The 17,931-nt window shown below is 39.4% G+C and overlaps 1 protein-coding gene across 9 annotated transcripts in view; it reads right to left on the bottom strand.

Annotated features, from left to right (window-relative positions):
* Positions 1–2,207: 2,207 nt before the first annotated feature.
* The window catches only part of TBC1D1 (TBC1 domain family member 1), a 101,335-nt gene continuing 85,611 nt past the window's right edge, over positions 2,208–17,931 (bottom strand). For all 9 annotated transcript variants that reach the window (XM_064418414.1, XM_064418418.1, XM_064418415.1 and 6 more), the window contains 5 exons: positions 15,106–15,350; positions 14,515–14,674; positions 9,800–9,969; positions 6,928–7,098; positions 2,208–4,007 (listed from right to left, as the gene is read on the bottom strand). In XM_064418414.1, coding sequence (XP_064274484.1) covers positions 3,810–4,007; positions 6,928–7,098; positions 9,800–9,969; positions 14,515–14,674; positions 15,106–15,350 — 944 coding nt within the window. In that variant the 3' untranslated portion in view covers positions 2,208–3,809. The remainder of the gene's footprint in view (positions 4,008–6,927; positions 7,099–9,799; positions 9,970–14,514; positions 14,675–15,105; positions 15,351–17,931) is intronic.

A 17,931-nucleotide genomic window follows, 5' to 3' on the forward strand; every position in this document is an offset into this window, starting at 1 on the left:
AGCAAGGCAGGTTAACAGCTCAGATGACCAGTCAAGGCTGAGCTCAGGCAGGAAAGCCAAGCACATAGGTCAGGATCAACAAGGATACATATCCAGATGTAGATGTGGCTGCAGCATAGCTCAGGCAAGGATCAAGCACGGGAAATGCAGCTTAAATGCATCTCCTAAAAGATGGTGCCAGTGTGGGAAGCAAATGGCTTTCCCAGCTTTCTGTTGAATGGTTGCAAGGCCAGCAGCATTGAGGCCCAACGCTGAAATGCCTCTAAGACAGATGTCTGCATTATCTAATTAAGCAGCCTAATCACCAGGAGAGAGCAGAATGCAGGGAGGGCACTGATAGTATCCCACCTGACTTGGCTACAAAGTAGTATGCTCTGCCATTTTGACATACCAGGCTGTTTTATTACTGTTTATTAATTGCAGCACCTATTGTAGTGGGCTTGAAGTAAAAAAATTGGATTCAGTTCCTTGCTCCACTAAATGATGAAATAAGATCCCAAAGGAGAAAAAGCACCAGCTATGTTGTCTTTGCCATGCAGACTACTGTCCTTCATTCAGAGTCCTACTAGCTGCAGTCTTGTGACTTAGTCCTAAATGCAATTCCTGTCAGATTATTATGTTTGAATTTAATTTTCAAAGAATATTTATTGACTGCTATACTACAGTCCTTGCTGCTCAGGACTGCTGGCAGTGCCTCTACTTGAGCATGTGTCAAGCAAGAGCTGGTGTGTGCTGGGTACCTGCAGAGGAGGCACCTGGCAAGGACACAACATGTTTTAATGGGCCTGAGAGAGTTACTTTTGGGAGGGAGGAATAGCTTCCAGTAAAGGACAAGGTTCCAGTGGCGGCATTTCCCATTTTACATTGTTTTGGCAGAGCATTGCCTGACATACCAAGTACACGTTACAGACCTTCTGGAACAATCTTTCAGAAAACCAGTTTGACACAACTTAGAAGATCTGGATTGCACTGGATGCCAGCAACCAGTGAGAAATTGAAATATTTGGTGAAAGTCATTGCCCTTTTTTGTGACTCAGTTCTCACTCTAAACAAGAGAACTTGTGCCTTTATGAAAGTGCTTTGATCTTCCCACGATAGGCACTGTATCATTTCTCCAATTCTGTATTAAATAATGATCTCTGGAAATAGACACCAGAGCAAGAAGAAGTACATCAAACAGTCAGAAGCATGGGGAGTCCCAGGTACCTACCACAATTACTTGCTGGAAGAAGACCAAACCAGAACTGGTGACCATGACACACTGCAGCCTGCCCTCTGTCCATGCAGCGCTGTTCACTGCAAAGGTTTCAGAGATCCTGCCTTTTGCTTGTTGCAAATGTCAACATCAGTTCTTTCCACGTTTCAGGCTAATCTCTCTCAGGACCACTGCATCCATGTAATTCACTAGCACACTTACACTGCACCCCTTGCGGCCTTTGACATGCACCTTTGGAAGCCCAAGTTGCACATACCAATGAACCCCTTCCTTCCTTCTTCACTGTGTTTTCTTTTCTTCAAAGATTAGGCATCACTGCTAGGGATTTTTATCTGTAGAAGTGATATGCAGAAAATGTTGATTATTTCAACTTGGATTTTCTGGGAGTGGCTCATTTGCTGTTTTTGCTGAGGGATTTGATGTATGGATTTGCAGGTGGCTTTTAAAAAATATTGTCTGAATCAGAAATTACTGTTCATATAGAAGACAGTATATGATGACAACTTCTGGTACTCAGAAAATAGAAGACCTAATTTTACACATTTTTAAGGATGCCTAGCTACAGCATAGCTGGAGTATCAAGTATCTGGGACTAGCTCTGGGCTCTATTACTTCTTTCTCACACTTTTGGAAGGAAAAGCCCCGAGCTTTTACAAAGTTGGAAACTTGGTAAGTGGTATTACTTCCCTTTAACTTCTAGTCCAAAGCCTTTTACTGAGAATTTGTGTAAATGCATTACGAAGTGCACTTAGATGAGAACTAGAGTCACTGTTCCCAGAAAGCATGACTGGTAAATAGGTAACAAGTAACTTTAGGCTTTTCTAACTATATAGAAGCAACTGTTTCATTGTACCAGGGAGCTGAATGGAAATTATCAACAATTGTAGACAGCACTGTATTTCCAGGGCAAGTCTCATCTCACATGCTTCTGAACTGGCACCCCACCAACTGTGGTTTTGTTTTTGAATACCAAAAAATGTAACAACATAGATGTAGGCATAGATTATTTTTATTGCTTTTGTTAAAAAGTCAGTGTATGAACTCTGGCACTATGCTGTAAAAATGCAACATTACTGAGTGATCTAACAGTATGAGGTCCATTATGACAAGATTTTAAACATGAAGCGTAAGCTTCACTGTGGATTTCCAAATTAAAAAAAAAAAACAAGCTGAAGAGGTAAATGGATTATTAATAACTGATGTATGTGGAATTTCAATACTAAGTGAATATAAGGTGGACTTGCAAAAACCAAACATATAAAAATCACATCCTGGGTGAATGTCCACTATAGCAAAACACCAGTGTCTATAAACTCAGTGCTTAGCGACTGAAAAAACCGATGGCAATATTCCTAATTCTGAAGTAAACCCCAACAAAAGCATATCCATGGACATTATTGCACAATGTTGCTTTAACTGGCTTCAAACTACTTTTGCATTAAGAAAAGTGAGACTTACTTTTTTAGATATTTAATCTTATTTGAAAGATGCATTGCAAAATAATGGTGTTCTAATTAGAACTTCTATACCCTTTATGAAACAGTTTAAGCATATCTGGCACACCATGAAGCTCTTGAAATGATTCCACTTCTTCAGAAAAAGTCTTTAGATTTCTCAGAGGATGGGTGAGCACAGAGTAGTAAATAAAGGGGAAAAATGACAGTGGACATTACTTTCCTAGCAATAAAAGATGTCTTACATCACACAGCAGGTCAGAAATAAATAAGATGAAATTTGAGGAGTCTGAATAGAAATCCTTGAATGATGCTGCAAGAGTCACAGGCTTCACCAAATTAATGTCAGTATATTTTGTTAAGAATAATGGAGTTACTATATACAGTATGTTTATCAGATAATGCTAACTAACAATACACTAAATTAATTGTAGTTAAAGAAGAAATATACTAAACCAACATACTTAAAAAAAAGGAAGGCAACCCCCAGTTATGCATAGTTACATATGATAATGTCCAGCTCCCTGGAGTTCCATGGATTGACACCTTCAAGCATCAGGAAGCAGTTTTCTGAGGTGTAAACAACATAATTAACAGAACCCAGCCAAGCTGTAGGGGAATTACACCAACAAAAATTTCAAGTCCAATCACAAATCACCTGTAAATGTTACCACTGCACAGCTGCAATGGGGCAGTCATGCATTCAAAGGTTTTTACACTGACATATTTCTTCAAAAGACCTTCTAAAGGATGTGCTATTTAACTTGGTGGTGATCCAGACACAAACAAAACTGTGACAAACCCAAAGCACTTAGGTTTAGAAGCACTTATTGAAGAATCCATACCATATTTACAGTGTATTGTGCATGACTGCACACACTAGTAAGTTTCCCCTGTTTGCTATTTCTTATGTGGCATCTTACTCTTCACAGTATTTCTACATACTAAGAAGAGAAGAGTCTTTCCCCAGGAAACCAGCTTCTCTGATATGGAAACCACCATGCCCATATCTTGCTTTGCCACAGTAAGGTGTGTACAACAAACATGACAACGTCAAATCCCCATGGATCATGGCAAAATGACTCAGTTCTTCCCTTTGTTTCTTGCTCAGCTTCTCTGCTCCCTTACAAATGTGCAGGTCAGTCAGCATCCAGTTCTTGTCTAGTAAGAAGAGGCTTCCCATCTGTATCACTCATCTTTTTTTGCATCTCTTCCACAGCTTTCAGCAGAGCTGCTCGCTCCTGCTCAAGAGCGAGAATGGACTGCTTCAGTTTGCCTTCATTGGTCAATAAAAGCTCTACTGTAGCTTCAAGGTTTTGGATTTTTCCATTAGCCACCTATCACAGTAAAAAGATAGGAGGGGAGAAAGGATGGGAAGGGAAAAAAAAGGTAAATTCATTAATGACTGAAACCATATTTAAACTATTTTTGAGATATATGAATATATATAAAATACTGAAGAAATTATGAAAAATTAAACTCAGAATATAATGCAAAGTAATGAACTTAGAAAGTTACCAAATCTGCAAATTTTATACCAAGGAACTGCAGGTTAAGATAAGCTTCTGTATGGGTCAGTTGGGAGATATTTTTGGCCAGTCACAGTTGTTGCTTTGCAAAACAAAGATAACTCAACATATTAGCTGCATCCTCATTTCATCTCAACATTGAGTCCAATGAATACCAGGTTTGAAGGCAAAGGAGAAGAGGATTTAGAGCAATATGCAAATGGAAAACACATTGTGAAAAAATTCAAAAATTCTCCCTCAAAAGGCTGCACATACTGGCATTCTACTTCATGGTGAAACAAAGTATTAGATGGTTCAAAGTCCTCCTGTGACACCTGTAGGTACTTTGACAATGTCAGATATCTGTTTGGAAGTTTCTGCACTTGGTAATATTTGGAGACAGGATGAGTACAGGGTGGTCTTTGCTTTCAGGAAAGTATTTCCCTTTCTGATGAGCCCAATAGCCATCATGTAATTATGATGGGTTAAAAACTTCAGCCTTTGGGGACAAAGTATTGACAAATGATATTGACCATTGACATTATCTGGTGATGCATTTTCCTCATATCAGCAACGGGTCACCTTCCACCCTATGAAACAAAGTCTGATGCAGCCCACCTCCAAGACAAAGGGATTGCTCCAACACTACAGAGTTAGATAGTTAACTTCCCTGCTGTGATTCTAGCTGCTGACTTGCCAGCACTCAAGTGGAGACAACCTTCGTAATAAAGTGCTTAAGGCTGTCAAGTCTATAGGGACAGGAGTGGGTGTAAGATCACAGAATCACAGAGTGGATAGGGTTGGAAGGGATCGCTGGAGGTTGTCTAGTTGCAACCTCCCTGCTCAACCATGGTTCCCTAGAGCATGTCATTCAGGACTGTGTCCTGACTGCTTTTGAATATCTCCAGTGAGGGAGACTCCACAACCTCTCTGGGCCACCTGTGCCAGTGCTCAGCCAAGCACATTGTAAAGTTCTCATGTTCAGGTGGAACTTCCTATCCATCAGTTTCTGCCCATTCCCTCTTTTCCTATTGCTCCACACCTCCGAGTGGAGCCTGGTTCCATCCACTTCACACCTTCTCTTCATATACTGATGACCTGCTCCAGGAGCTCCATGTCTCTCTTGAATTGAGGAGCCCAGAACTGGACACAGCATTCCTGATATGCCTCAACAGGGCTGAGCAGAGGGGCAGGATCACCTGCCTCCACCTGCTGGCAATGTTCTTCCTAATACACCCAGGACACCATTGGCCTTCTTGGCCACAAGGTTAATGGACAGCTGGCTGTCCACCAGGACCCCTTGGTCCCTCTCCACAGAGCTGCTCCCCAGCAGGTTGTCCCCCAGCCTGTGCTGGAGCCTGGGGTTATTCCTCCCCAGGTGCAGGACCCTGCATTTGCCCTTGTTAAATTTCAGAAGGTTTTTCTGTGCCCATCTCTCTCTGCCGAGGCCCTTCTGAAGGGCTGCACAGCACTCTGGGGTATTGGCTGCTCCTCCCAGCTTTGTGCCATCAGTGAACTCACTGAGGAGGCACCTGCACCTTCAGCCAAGTCATTGATGGAGAAGATAAATAATACTGGGCCCAGTATTGAACCCTGTGCAACACTGCTAGTCACAGGCCTCCAACTGGACTCTGTGCCACTGATCACAAGCCTTTGAGACCTGTCATTCAGCCAGTTTTCAATCCGCCACACAGTCCACTGTCCAGCCCATGCTTCCCCAGCTGAAGATCCTTGATACAGGTATTTACAGGATATCACATCTTAACTATCATCCCAGAAATCCATCTTCCCCTTACTATATTCAACAATTTCCTTGTCCATGTTGCCCAAAGTTTTATGATTATATCTTGCAGCAGAGTGCCTCTCCTTGTGACTTCTTAAGGCTCAACCTAGAACCTAAAACAGGATCAGATCTCACAGGATCAGAATGTACAGCTGAAGCAAATTTTTGTTAGGCAATCTAAATCTGCATGATTGACTAGCTTTTACTCAGGAAAAAGAACCAATGTCTGAGAAATCTAAACTTCCTTCACCAATTATCTTACAAAGTTTATGTCTAACAATAATCAATTGGTTTGAAATGTCTGCTTCTTACCCTTGAAGTCCCATTCTCCATCAAACTAAATGCACAGTCAAAAGTTTTACAGCAAACATCCAGTTATAAAGCAGCCAGAAAACTAACTTCTTGCTCAGATAAGCAAAGAACAGGTGCACTGCCTCTCAAAAAGCTGCAGACTATATATATTAGAAATGATTATTTCACATAATATTTAAACAATCTGGACAACAGCTAAAAAGATTGTAATAGAAAGCATGTCTTTATAGACAATGTATCCTTTCTCTAATGTATCCCTAAATTGTGACTTTGTAATTAGTTTACCAATTTTTGACAGAGTAGTATCCCTGCTGTAATAAAGCAGGGATAAAGTGATAGAAAATATAAAAAAGAAACTGAAAAAGCACTTTATTTTTAGTTATCTTCTACAGATATCGTTTGAATTACAAGAGAAGAGGAAGTGTGTTGAATCAACTTTACACTAACTACAAGTATATGCTCTAACCATCACTCCTCAGAATTTCTTCTGCATGTAAAATTTGATTAATAAATAAAACTTTTAAGTGGCTACATTCTAAATTCACTAGTCCAAACACCAATCCCTCCTGTGATGTGGTATAGGACAGCCTCTACTGAAAAGGTGCATAAATTAGAAAATTAGAATGTTAATCATATATGAGATATAAATTGTACCTGCAGTTCTTCCAGGAGATCAAAGTTTTGTTTGCGCAAGCTGCTGTTTGCCTTTTCTAATTTATCCAGTCTCTGATTGTCATTTAAAGATGAATCTATAAGCTCGTCCTGAAGCACATGATATTCAACTTCATAAGCTTGCAACTGTTTGGCAATATCCATTTCAAATACCTGTTGTATATAAAAATATTATTTGGTGCTGTGCAGATCAAAAACATCGCTCTTTCAAGGCTTTAAAATCTATTGATCTAGATCTAGACTCAGATATTTAATCAATGCATACAATAAAGGACTTATTTTTGGCATTCACATTTCCTATTGTGGAAATGGCAAGCCTGAGACAGTGGAGTGCAATATATTGGCATTGGATCTACTTAAAAACTTTGATACTGATTTGCTGCCTGACTTCAGCAAAACTACTTACAATGAAGGCTTCAAGGGTGTGGACTTGCAGAGTATTTCCCTTTTCAAATTTAATACATCTCAGTTTTGGCATAAACCCTTCTAGTCATACCCAGAATTAGTTGTCAGTTCAGAAAAAGAGTGGTCCAAACCCGCCTGCCACATGTACAAGTGTAAGGCAAAGTAAAATAAAAGCCTTAAATGAAAAACAGTAGACTTTGCTATCTTTATTTATGACTCTATAGTATTTTTACAGACAGAAAGAAAATGAAATCTTCTCTCCTTACACTAACATACCTAACAAAAACATTATATAACATCAAAATAGATCTCTATTATTGTTAACTACAAATCACTGAAACGAATGTTCAGTCTTATCCATAAACATTAAGAAAAACTTTTATTTTAAAAGCAGATAAATACATTGACATGCAGAGTTACCCAAGGGAAAAAAACTACTATTTTCTTTTCCTTTTTATAGGTTTTGGCAAGCATCTGCCTTCAAATTATTCATAATTATGACTCCAATTTCCACTACAAGCAGTGAAGAGGTAGTAAATGAAAAGGACAAGTGTGCCAATCACAGAACATAGAAGAAATGAAAGTTGATTTCAAAATGTATTTGAAAAATAGCCCAAGAAGGGAAGTTCCAGGGTAATTCTTTATTTTTAAACCTCTTGTACTTTATTCATTTTGAAAACTAGTCAAATGTCAAATCCCATCTTAAATAGCTGTTAAATGTAACAGGAACATTTGCCTATTTTATTCATCTGCTCTGTCTACAAAACTTTAACTGTTGGTTAAAGAAAATATCAGTTTATTAAATGTTTCTGTCTTACGTAAAATAAAAAGTTACTTCATAGTTAAATAGCAGCAGAAATGTATGTACTGAGCAAATGCACAGAAGGCTGAAAAAGAATTTTAATTCAAGTTTGTTTACACATAGTGAATTTTCATTTTCTGTGAATCTGAGTATCTCTGGAGAAGACAGCCTGTTGAAATTTCAATAAAACAATCAGTGCAATTCAGCAGGGCAGAATGTTACTTCCTCTCATGACCTCTGCCATCTCTAGCCTGTGTGCTCATGAGGAGGGAGGGAAATCCCTGCTGTCATAACCAGAGTATCAAATCTGAAAGAAGGGAAACATGAGGCAATAAAAGTTTGATTTGAAACCTAGCTAAGTGAAGGCATGTTAAGGCACGGAACCAAAGGCCATGCTGCAGAAGGATGTGGAGCATGGGGATTAACCCAGGAGCTGTGTATGGACTGTGGGCTGGTCAAACAGCTGCTCTCTTCAGAGTCAGCCCTGATCAAAGCAGGGAACTGCTCTTCCTTCTTCTCACTTCTATCTACCCACTTCCAATTTAGAGCAGTCAGGGCTGCCCAAAGAGAGCATCCTTCCCTGCTTCAGCTCAGAGCACATGGTTTTCTGCAGGTCACCTAAGCACTGCAAGTCTCTCAGCCCGGCAGGTAACACACAACCACCTTCACCCCTTGGAAATTCCTTGCTTTCCTTCCTCTTGCACAGACTTTCTAGCTCTCATCTCCTTCCTTTGACAGCAAGCACTAGGAGCCTTTTTTCTGGCCCTAATGTGAGCTGTGTCCCCCAGAAGCTTTGCTGCCAGGGCTCAGAGGGAGGCCCTCACCAGCCCTCTGCAGAGCACTGTGCTGCTGCTTTCCTTATCAACCCACGGGCTTTGATCTCCGGCAGCCCTTCGGGGGCTTGTCAGCATCTGCAGTTCTGCACAGTACAGCCCCTATGTTCTGCACCAGAAATGGCCTTCAGAAACACTGGCTAAAGCCCATCTTCTATTTGCCTGCTGCAGTTTAGATGTCAAGTGTAGAAAACACTTAGGGTTTTCAAACAGGCAAGCCCTAATTGAAATAATTTCTGTTCTTTTTATAATCCATAGGTATAATCTGGACTATTCTGCTAATTTAGCAATATTGCATCCTTTTCCTGGTCTGCTGTTTAAAAGAGTTGTATCAAGGATTCCAAGTTTTGCTGTCTAGAGTCACTACTCACTGCAACAGCCTGCACTGCCCCATGTACTCCTGACAGAATTACAAAGGTGCAGTTGTTACATACTGGGCCAGCACCATGAAAGCCAGCAGAGAACGAGTGGATGTGGGAAGGCTTCTAATTTCATTAAACAAGATTAACATTTGTGAGGCTCTTGTAAGTCAATTTTTGCTTCTGATGTGAGACTTGGAAGGCAAGCTTCTTTGGTGAAAAAAAATTAATTTTCACTAAAGGCTTAATAAAGTTACAATAACGAATGGTTACAATACTATGCAAAGCTACTAAGTCATCCTAGTTTACAAGTCATCTGCTTCCAGAAGTTTCCAACATCTTCCAAACTACAAGGGAGTTCTCAGCTTGAAGTAGTAGCTGTTCTGCCTTTTCTGTCAAGAACTTACCAAAAGCATTCCTTTGCAAACCTCTAATGTGTTCAGTTTATTTCATACCTGACTAATGGTCTTTTCCATCTGTACCAAACCCAAGTTGGGGAGAGTGCTTTTAATAAAATCAACAATAGTTTCTAGATTCTCATGCTGCAGAATCAAGGGCTTGTGGCTTCCTAAAAGGCTTAAAGCCACTTTAAATATAGCCTCTGATCCTTGAAGAAAGAGCATATCTGTGAAAACAAGGAAAAGACGGGTTATATCAAGCAAGCACATCTTTTGACAAGAATATCAAAACAGTAAATTGTCAAAGGACAACAACTTCTGATAGAAGTGACCTGGAGGTTAGATACACTGTGCTGGACCTGTGCTTTTGGCTACAGCTTTAGAAGTTTTATAGGATCAAGATTATTACTGTGAATAGCACAGTTGATTAACACAATCACTTACTAATTTGTTTAGTGAGTTTTCACAAAAAAAACCAAAAAAAAACCAAAACAAGTTTAAGCTAAGTCTACAATAAACTAGGTAGTCAAGTTTATCAACATTGCCACTTTTTGTGCATGTAATAGTTTAGTGGGCTGTTTTCATGTTTGTAAGAATATAAATTTTAATAGGAATCTAATCCAAATGCTCTTTAAAAATCATAATACAACAGAGAAAAAACCTGCACCTGAAGACACAAGTGAAGATCTGAAATTTGGTTTTTCTCTCATGTGGTGGAAAAAGCCACAAAACCACAATACAACATTTAGCACATGAGGCTAAATGCACACTTTCCAGCAGCCTCAAGTTTCAGGTGCATGTGTTTAGTTTTAGTATGTGTCTCAACCATTTCTGTTAATATGCTAATAATGATATTAATAAATACCCTGAAATCTTAGTCATACAGCTGAAGTGTAAGTATTGCAGGTGGCCCTGCAATGACAGCACCTGGCATACCAAGCACACTGAAACCACAACATACAGTGACCTTTCAATGAAATGTCCTTTCCTTTATTTTCTTTTACAAAGTGCCTATGTATTTATAGAGTAAAGAAACAGAAGTCTGCAATAAAGGCATCAGACAAGAAACCCAGTCTGTACAAACAGCATTGCCCTGCACTTGACTTTCCTGCTAACTACCATCAGAATATGCTCTTGGTTTCACTGAAGGGCTCAGCCTGCTACAGACAGAAGCACCTAACAAATGAAATAATACTGGAGGTGATGGAGGTGATAAAGGAACAGAAGATAGTGAGGGGTTTTTATAGTATTTCCTAAATATATATTTACTTTGAAAGGGCTTCTCTCTTGTTCTTTCCCTGCTTTGTACTCGAAGCTGTGAATGCAGCCACAAGCACATAAGAAGTAGCACAGTGATACCAAACCCCAAAAATTAAAAAGAAAAAAAAATATGTCTTGATACTAAAAAAAAAGGAAGAAAAAAAAGAAGAGTAAAGCAGAGATAGAAAAAACCCACCATGCTGTAAGGGAAACAACTACTAGCAAAACTACAGTTATCTCTGATGTAGTGAAGAACCTATGAAAGCACTGGCTAACAGCCTTTCTTAGTAAAACCAAACTCTATTTCCAATTTTGTATCATAATGAAATTCCCCTCTTGCACTCTCTAGCTTGCAATGTTGAAGCCATAACTCATTTCACTCTCTCTCTCCAAGAAAGAAAAGCACAACTAAAAACTAACCACAAATCTCACACTTTCTTGCCATTTGTCCTAAAAGGGGTGTAACATTTTTCAGCTCTGGGTTGAGCTAAATGTGCACTTCAGTGGCAGAAATTATTAAAAAGTGGTAACAGAGCACGCATCTGCCTCAATTCTCTATTGAAACTCAAAAGTATGGGAAAATTATTCAGGGGGAAAGCTCTGTATTAGGACAGGAAATACTGAAGAACAGCTAGAAACACAAAGTGAAAAAAAGCAGAGCTAAAAAGAATGTGTTTTTATGATTCAGCACCTGTCCCATAACGACATGCAGATAAACTCAAAGTGACCTGAAAGTTGTTAATGAATGTCTGTATGACTGAGCTGGTAATACACAGCTGAAATCCCTCTCTCATTTAGAACAGCAAGTACTTAACAAAGACCTGTTTGTTATACACTCCCCATGCTTCATATTAAGTGGGCTCCCAGCCAACAACAACACAGTGAAGGTCCCCAAATTAATGTCAGCATGACTGGCAGCCTAGAGGATTAAAAAAAAATTGTTTCATCTACAATCTTGAAACAAAATAAACACTATTCTATCAAATCTCCTCTATTAATAAGTAAGCAGGGGTACTAAAGAACGCATCTTTCGTAACACTATACTTTATCAGCTCCTGCTCAGGAGAAGTGTTGAAAATTTGGACAGATAAACGAAAACTTAAAAGGAGTTTTGCTGTTTGATTTGTAAAACAATCTAACACATTTCTTTTACATATTGCCTGTTAAGATGCCTGCAAAAAGCACGTTCTATGGAAATCCAAAGAAATGGTCTGTAACAATTATATAATTATATATGAGTTAAATATGGTCTAGTTTCAAATACTAGGGGTTCAGAGATACCATGTTAGAAAATGGCAGCGCAATCTCAGACTGTTAGTAACCTATAAATCAGTTACTTCAGCATCAACATTCTTTCCTTCCAAGGGTTCTAATAAGTGAGCAATGAAAATCTATATATGTATGTTCTGCAAAAGTGTACGAAGACATAGGTCAAAAATGATTGGATTTTAACTTTCCATGTTGCTACTGACAGCCACTGGCAGAGTGACAGCTCTAACTTTTTTTGTTTAAAGTTGTGTTTCAGTGTCTTTAGTATGGGTGAGGAGAAGACTTTACTTTCCAATGTAAGAGTATGTCCAATGTTCCTAACCGAAATAGCTCCAGTAAATACTGTTTTAAGGAAGTTGTCCTTCTGTTCTTCTAAAGTTCTTCTAAGTCTTCTGATGTTTACATTTTTGTAATAGAGTTTCTCACGCACTTTTCGTGTAAATAATGATTGTTTTGCATTCCTTTCTGGAGAAAGAGAAAATTGATAGATTGTTGGTTTGACCAGTGTGGTTGGAGAGGCAGCAGTTTCATCCTCCAAACCATGGTCACTTTTAGAATTCTATAAATATCAAAGTCCAGAAATAAATGCACCTTTTTTGCCTTGAACATCTCAGTGTGTGAGTGTCATTAATTTCATGTCATATTGCAACAGGAAGTTATTAAATACAAAGGAAATACTGAATTTAATGAAAATACTAAATACAAAGCTGCAGGTGTTGGTCACATTGAACTTTCTCTCTAAAAACATCAGAGGTTTCGAAGAGGCAACGGTTTCTGCCACACATGATCTTCTCTTCTTGACCTAAAATCAGATGTGTGAAGATCATGTATCAGTGCCTTCTATTGTAATGCAAAGTCTTGGTTTTCTGAAGCCCTACAGTCCTTCAATGACAGAGAAAATACTAATCTGTGTATTAAGGCAGAAATCCAGATATACTGGATACAGAAGGCACTTTTATAACCTCACTGCAGTCAATCGCCCCAAACACTTCTTACCATGTACAATACTATGAAAGATTAACAAAAAGATGAGTTGAATGTAAACTCGTTATATGGCACTTGCATAAAGCACTTAATTTGATTCCTACAGATTATTACTGTCAGCTACATACTTCTTGATGCACATTAATCTGCTCTGCACTCTTCCAGGAAAAAACCATGCTGTTTTCCCTGGAGTTTGGATGATAGTCATGGGACATATAGTTTTACTCTATACACCATCCTTTTCACTGTGAATTTTTCTAGCATTACTTTTAGCATGCCCTTAAACTAGACAGGATTCTTGTTGGTTCTTCCTGAGTTCTATATTCCTATTTGTGGTAGGCAAAACTTATTGTTTTTAAGTCAAGAAACTGTCAATATTAATCTGCTAATGAACAATTTCTTCAATGCTTCTCTTAAATGACTACAGAAAATGAAACTGGTTTCTCACTAGAAGAGAAGAACTGGGGAGAAAGCTCCAATCCACCACCATACAATGAAGTGGAAAAACAAACAAGTGAAAAGGAAACAAAGCATCTTCTCAGACACCAAACAATCTATGAAATATATATCCAGAAGAGAGCATCAAGGTAAATTCTTAACTGGAATTTAATTAAAAAAGAAAGATTATGTAGATATTAAAAACAGGCAACAGAAGTGACTTTAGAAACTAAACCTCAGATGATTCCAAACACTTTTGGAACTAAAACTGTCAGTAACCAAGACAAGAAACACTAGCTTAAATGCCTTGTATTTCTGCAGAGTAAATCCACCATTACACTGCAAGGGCCATCTCTGTGTGTGTTTTAAAACATAATGCACAAGCTAATAAGCTAATTTTCTGCTGACACTGTTGGAAATGATGATAATGGAGTAAATGGATGTACTTCTCAGATGATGTCTTTGTTACATTTCTTTTCAGCTTGAAAATAACTGTTGGTGTTGAAGTGTCATTGTCATAACACAATGGCTGCTTTCACAGCATCATATTTTACATCCTCTCTAAAAGTGGTGACAAGGTGGGAAAAAGTAACAATGAGGATGAAAAGACATTAGGGACTGCAGTTTACTTTCCTCCTCTCTCTTCCACTTTTACTGATATACTGCACACTCCATAGGATGACCTCTGTTCTGTTCACAGTAAGCAAGGTTTTTCTCCTGAGTGTCTGAAACTGCTTGGATAGTAATGCTGCTTGCTCCTAATACCAAGATTCCACATGTAAGACTTCAGAAGAACAGAGAGAAGTTTTATGAAGAATTACCAAACACTCTGGATACGAATCCAAGGGGAAACTGGGAGGCAAACATGGTGAGAAACCAGGGAGCAGCATAGAGGCTGGGGCCAATCTCATGTGCCTCTAGGTGGTTGTAGAGATCTCGATGGTAGTCATGAAGAAGTCGAGACAATTGGTACATCTGGATCTGCATGGAATAAGAACAAGAGACTAAAGATCAACATGTTTTAACATTCATAATAGCAAAGTTCATGCTTCATACTTATCAGAAACAGGGAAAGGTATTTGTCAATTGATGTTTGGATGAAATTGTGTGGAAACAAGAAATACCTGGAAGCCACCTAAAACACAAAAGATGGGTCACCTGTGAGCCTACAACAGGCTCATTTGCCCACCTCATTTGAACACAACAGAAGTCTTCTTATTTGCGGTTTCCATAGTTTCCCCAGAAGTATTTTGATTTGAAAATCATGCATTTAGGATGATGTATTATTTTACTGGATTATCCTTCCCTATTTTTAAGAATTCAATCTAAGTTCAAGTTTTGACAATGGTAGCTGTACTGAATTATTATTATATAACATTAGCATCTTTTACTTTAAAAAAATGAAATCATACCTGCAAAATTGTCATGTCAGGACGATATTGTTTTCTCAGGCCCATGTCAAACATAAGAAACTTCAGCATTTTAAAAGCATCTTCTTCACTCATATGAAGTAGTAAAACTCCTGCTACAAAACTAAGGCCCTGGCAATATCCTACTTCCTGGTCCAGGAGTGAATAGGCCTTCAAAATGTTGTAGAGTGACAGCTGCCCAGCTCCCAGCTGTGCTGAGAAGTACGGATGTGTTGGAAACGTGCGCCCTGTGAAAAGAGCTGAAGTTACTGACTTAAACTAAAAAATGAACAATAAAACCCCCAAAACTGTATCATATTGTCAAATTAAACAGTCTTTCAAAAATGTAGATTCTTTTGAGAAGTAGATTTTGAGTCAAACCACAGGAAGACCATAAGAAAGTTAACAATACAGAACAATTGACTTGTATACTCTACCACTGTTTTGTTACAGTTATTGCAAAGTTAATTTAGAAACTGTCAGGGGGTGGGGAAAACCTGTTGTTTGGAACAGCTGAATACCTGATTCTTAAGACTGACTCCTGAACATTTTATCAAAGGATAATAAACTATTATAAGGACTGTTATAAGTTGTTTTAACTATTAGGATTGAGGTATAGACTTAGAACATCTAAGTGGGTTGAGGCCCCTTCCCTTTACTTTTTCTTTTTGTCTTTTTCATGTAAATGTGTCTCTTGTCACAACTCGCCTTGCCTTGGTCCCTCGCAGTCTCCATATGCCTTTTTTTACCCCTGCAGCCCTTACAATACCAAGAATTGAGCACCTGTATATAAGCTATGATATATGCTATATGCATACTATGTGAGAGCACAGCTAATCAAGGCAGTCAACAGACACAGCATTTTGTGCAGCCAATTCTGGGCTTTGATTCCTTGAGCTTTGAGCATCCAGAGACTATGTCCAGGATCAGCAGGGGACTCCTGGAAGTCTGAGGGTACTGCTTCTGGCTGGTAAGGCTGATGCTAACCAACCCTTTTCAGTTGCCCTTGATGACAAGGGTGCCTGGAGCCTTTGTTCCAGCTGATCCCTTATATAAGGGAGGGCCACTAATGACCTGGGCAATGGGGCAGAACACACCCTCAGCAAGCTTGAAGGTAATACAAAACTGGGAGGAGTGACAGATAGACCTGTTACCATTCAGAGGGACCTCAACAGGCTGGCCAAATGAGCTGCCAGGAGCTTCATAAAGTTCAACAAAGTTAAGTGCAAAATTCCTGCACTTGCAGGGAACAAACCCGCGCACCAGTATTTGCCACCCATCTGGAAAGCAGCTTTGCAGAAAAGGACCTGAGGGTTCTGGTGGTCACCAGGTCAAAGTTGAGCCAGCAAAGAAGGCTGATGGTATCCTGGGATGCACTAAAAGTGCTGCCAGCAGCTGGAGGCAGCTGATTCTTCCCCTGTACTCAGCACTGGTGAGGCCACATCTGGAGTGCTGTGCCCAGTTCTCTGTTCCCACTACAAAAGAGATACAGCCATACTGGAGACAATCCAGCAAAGGATCACTAGGATAACAGAGGGACTGGAGCATCTCTTCTAAAAACAGAGATTGAGAGAACTGGGACTGTTCAGCCCAGAGAAGGAAAGGCTCAGGAGGATGTTACCAGTGGGCACAAATACCCAGTGGAAGGGAATGAAGAAGAAGGAACCAGGTTCTTCCCAGCAGTGCTCACTGACAAAACAAGAGGCAATGGCCACACACTGAAAAACAGGAAATTCCACTTTTTTTAATTGTAAGGGTGGATAGACACTGGCACAAGCTGCCCAAAGAGGTTGTGAAGTCTCCCTCTATGGACAAAGTCTGAGCAAACATGATCCTAGGCAGCTTGGGCAGACCTTGCTTTGAGCAAGGTGGATTTGGAATAGATGATCTCAAGAGCTCCTTTCCAATCTCAACCACTCTGTGATTCTGTGAACAATGACATTAAAGACTTAACCTGTACAGATTTTTTTAAAAAAATTCCAAAGGCAGATTTTTTCACTTTTAGGAAAAACCCTCCTCCTATCAAACTTCCTCTGTGAAATACCTCGACAGAGGAGAAATCTGAATACCTCTTTTGTTCTAGTATTAAGTGGAGCTTGTTTTCTGGTTGCCCACTTGTTAAATACCACCCCACCCTTTAGCTCCTGGAATGCTGCTGCACTACCAGATAATATCAGAACTCCAGTTTCAAGACAAAGCCCGGGGCAGAGTCCTTCTGCCATCTGGTAGGTGCTCTAGCCTGTCACATGGGACAAGGTATTCAGTTCTGAGTAGGTCTCCCTGGCCAGAGCATCAGAGTTGAATGTTACAGAATAAGTATTCCTAGCTTTCAAATGAGAAGGAGCTTGCATTCCTTTGCTTGAAGGACAAGTTACTACAGCAGAGTCTAAAGGCAGACCTGCGCTGCTTCACTCAGGCAGCAAAGCTCATTTCTGGCGAAGTCATGAAAAAGAGTTACAAACTCAGCAAGAATAAAAATGGTACGAAGTTCTAAAATCCAGTAAATGGAGGAGGAGAAGAACTGCAAAACTCACAAGCTGATGTGCTTCTGAGAGCTCTGATGTTGGCTTAACTAAGAATTTTAGCCTTTATTTTGGAGCAAACATCTCTGACCCTGCCCAAAAGAAACTAAATGAACTGTGATACCGCTAGAGCCTCAGAATGCGAAAGGAAGTACCTATTACTTTATTTTTCAAAATGTAATAAAACAAAACCTAATTTTCTACAGAGTTCAGCAAACACCTAGTCATGGATAGCTTCCTACACTGATAGCACTGTGACATATAAATTGAGCCAGCAAAAGAGCTGCTATACCTTAGCTCTGCATCC

The sequence above is a fragment of the Passer domesticus genome, chromosome 4 (assembly GCF_036417665.1).
Source record: "Passer domesticus isolate bPasDom1 chromosome 4, bPasDom1.hap1, whole genome shotgun sequence".
In the NCBI taxonomy this organism is placed as follows: domain Eukaryota; kingdom Metazoa; phylum Chordata; class Aves; order Passeriformes; family Passeridae; genus Passer; species Passer domesticus.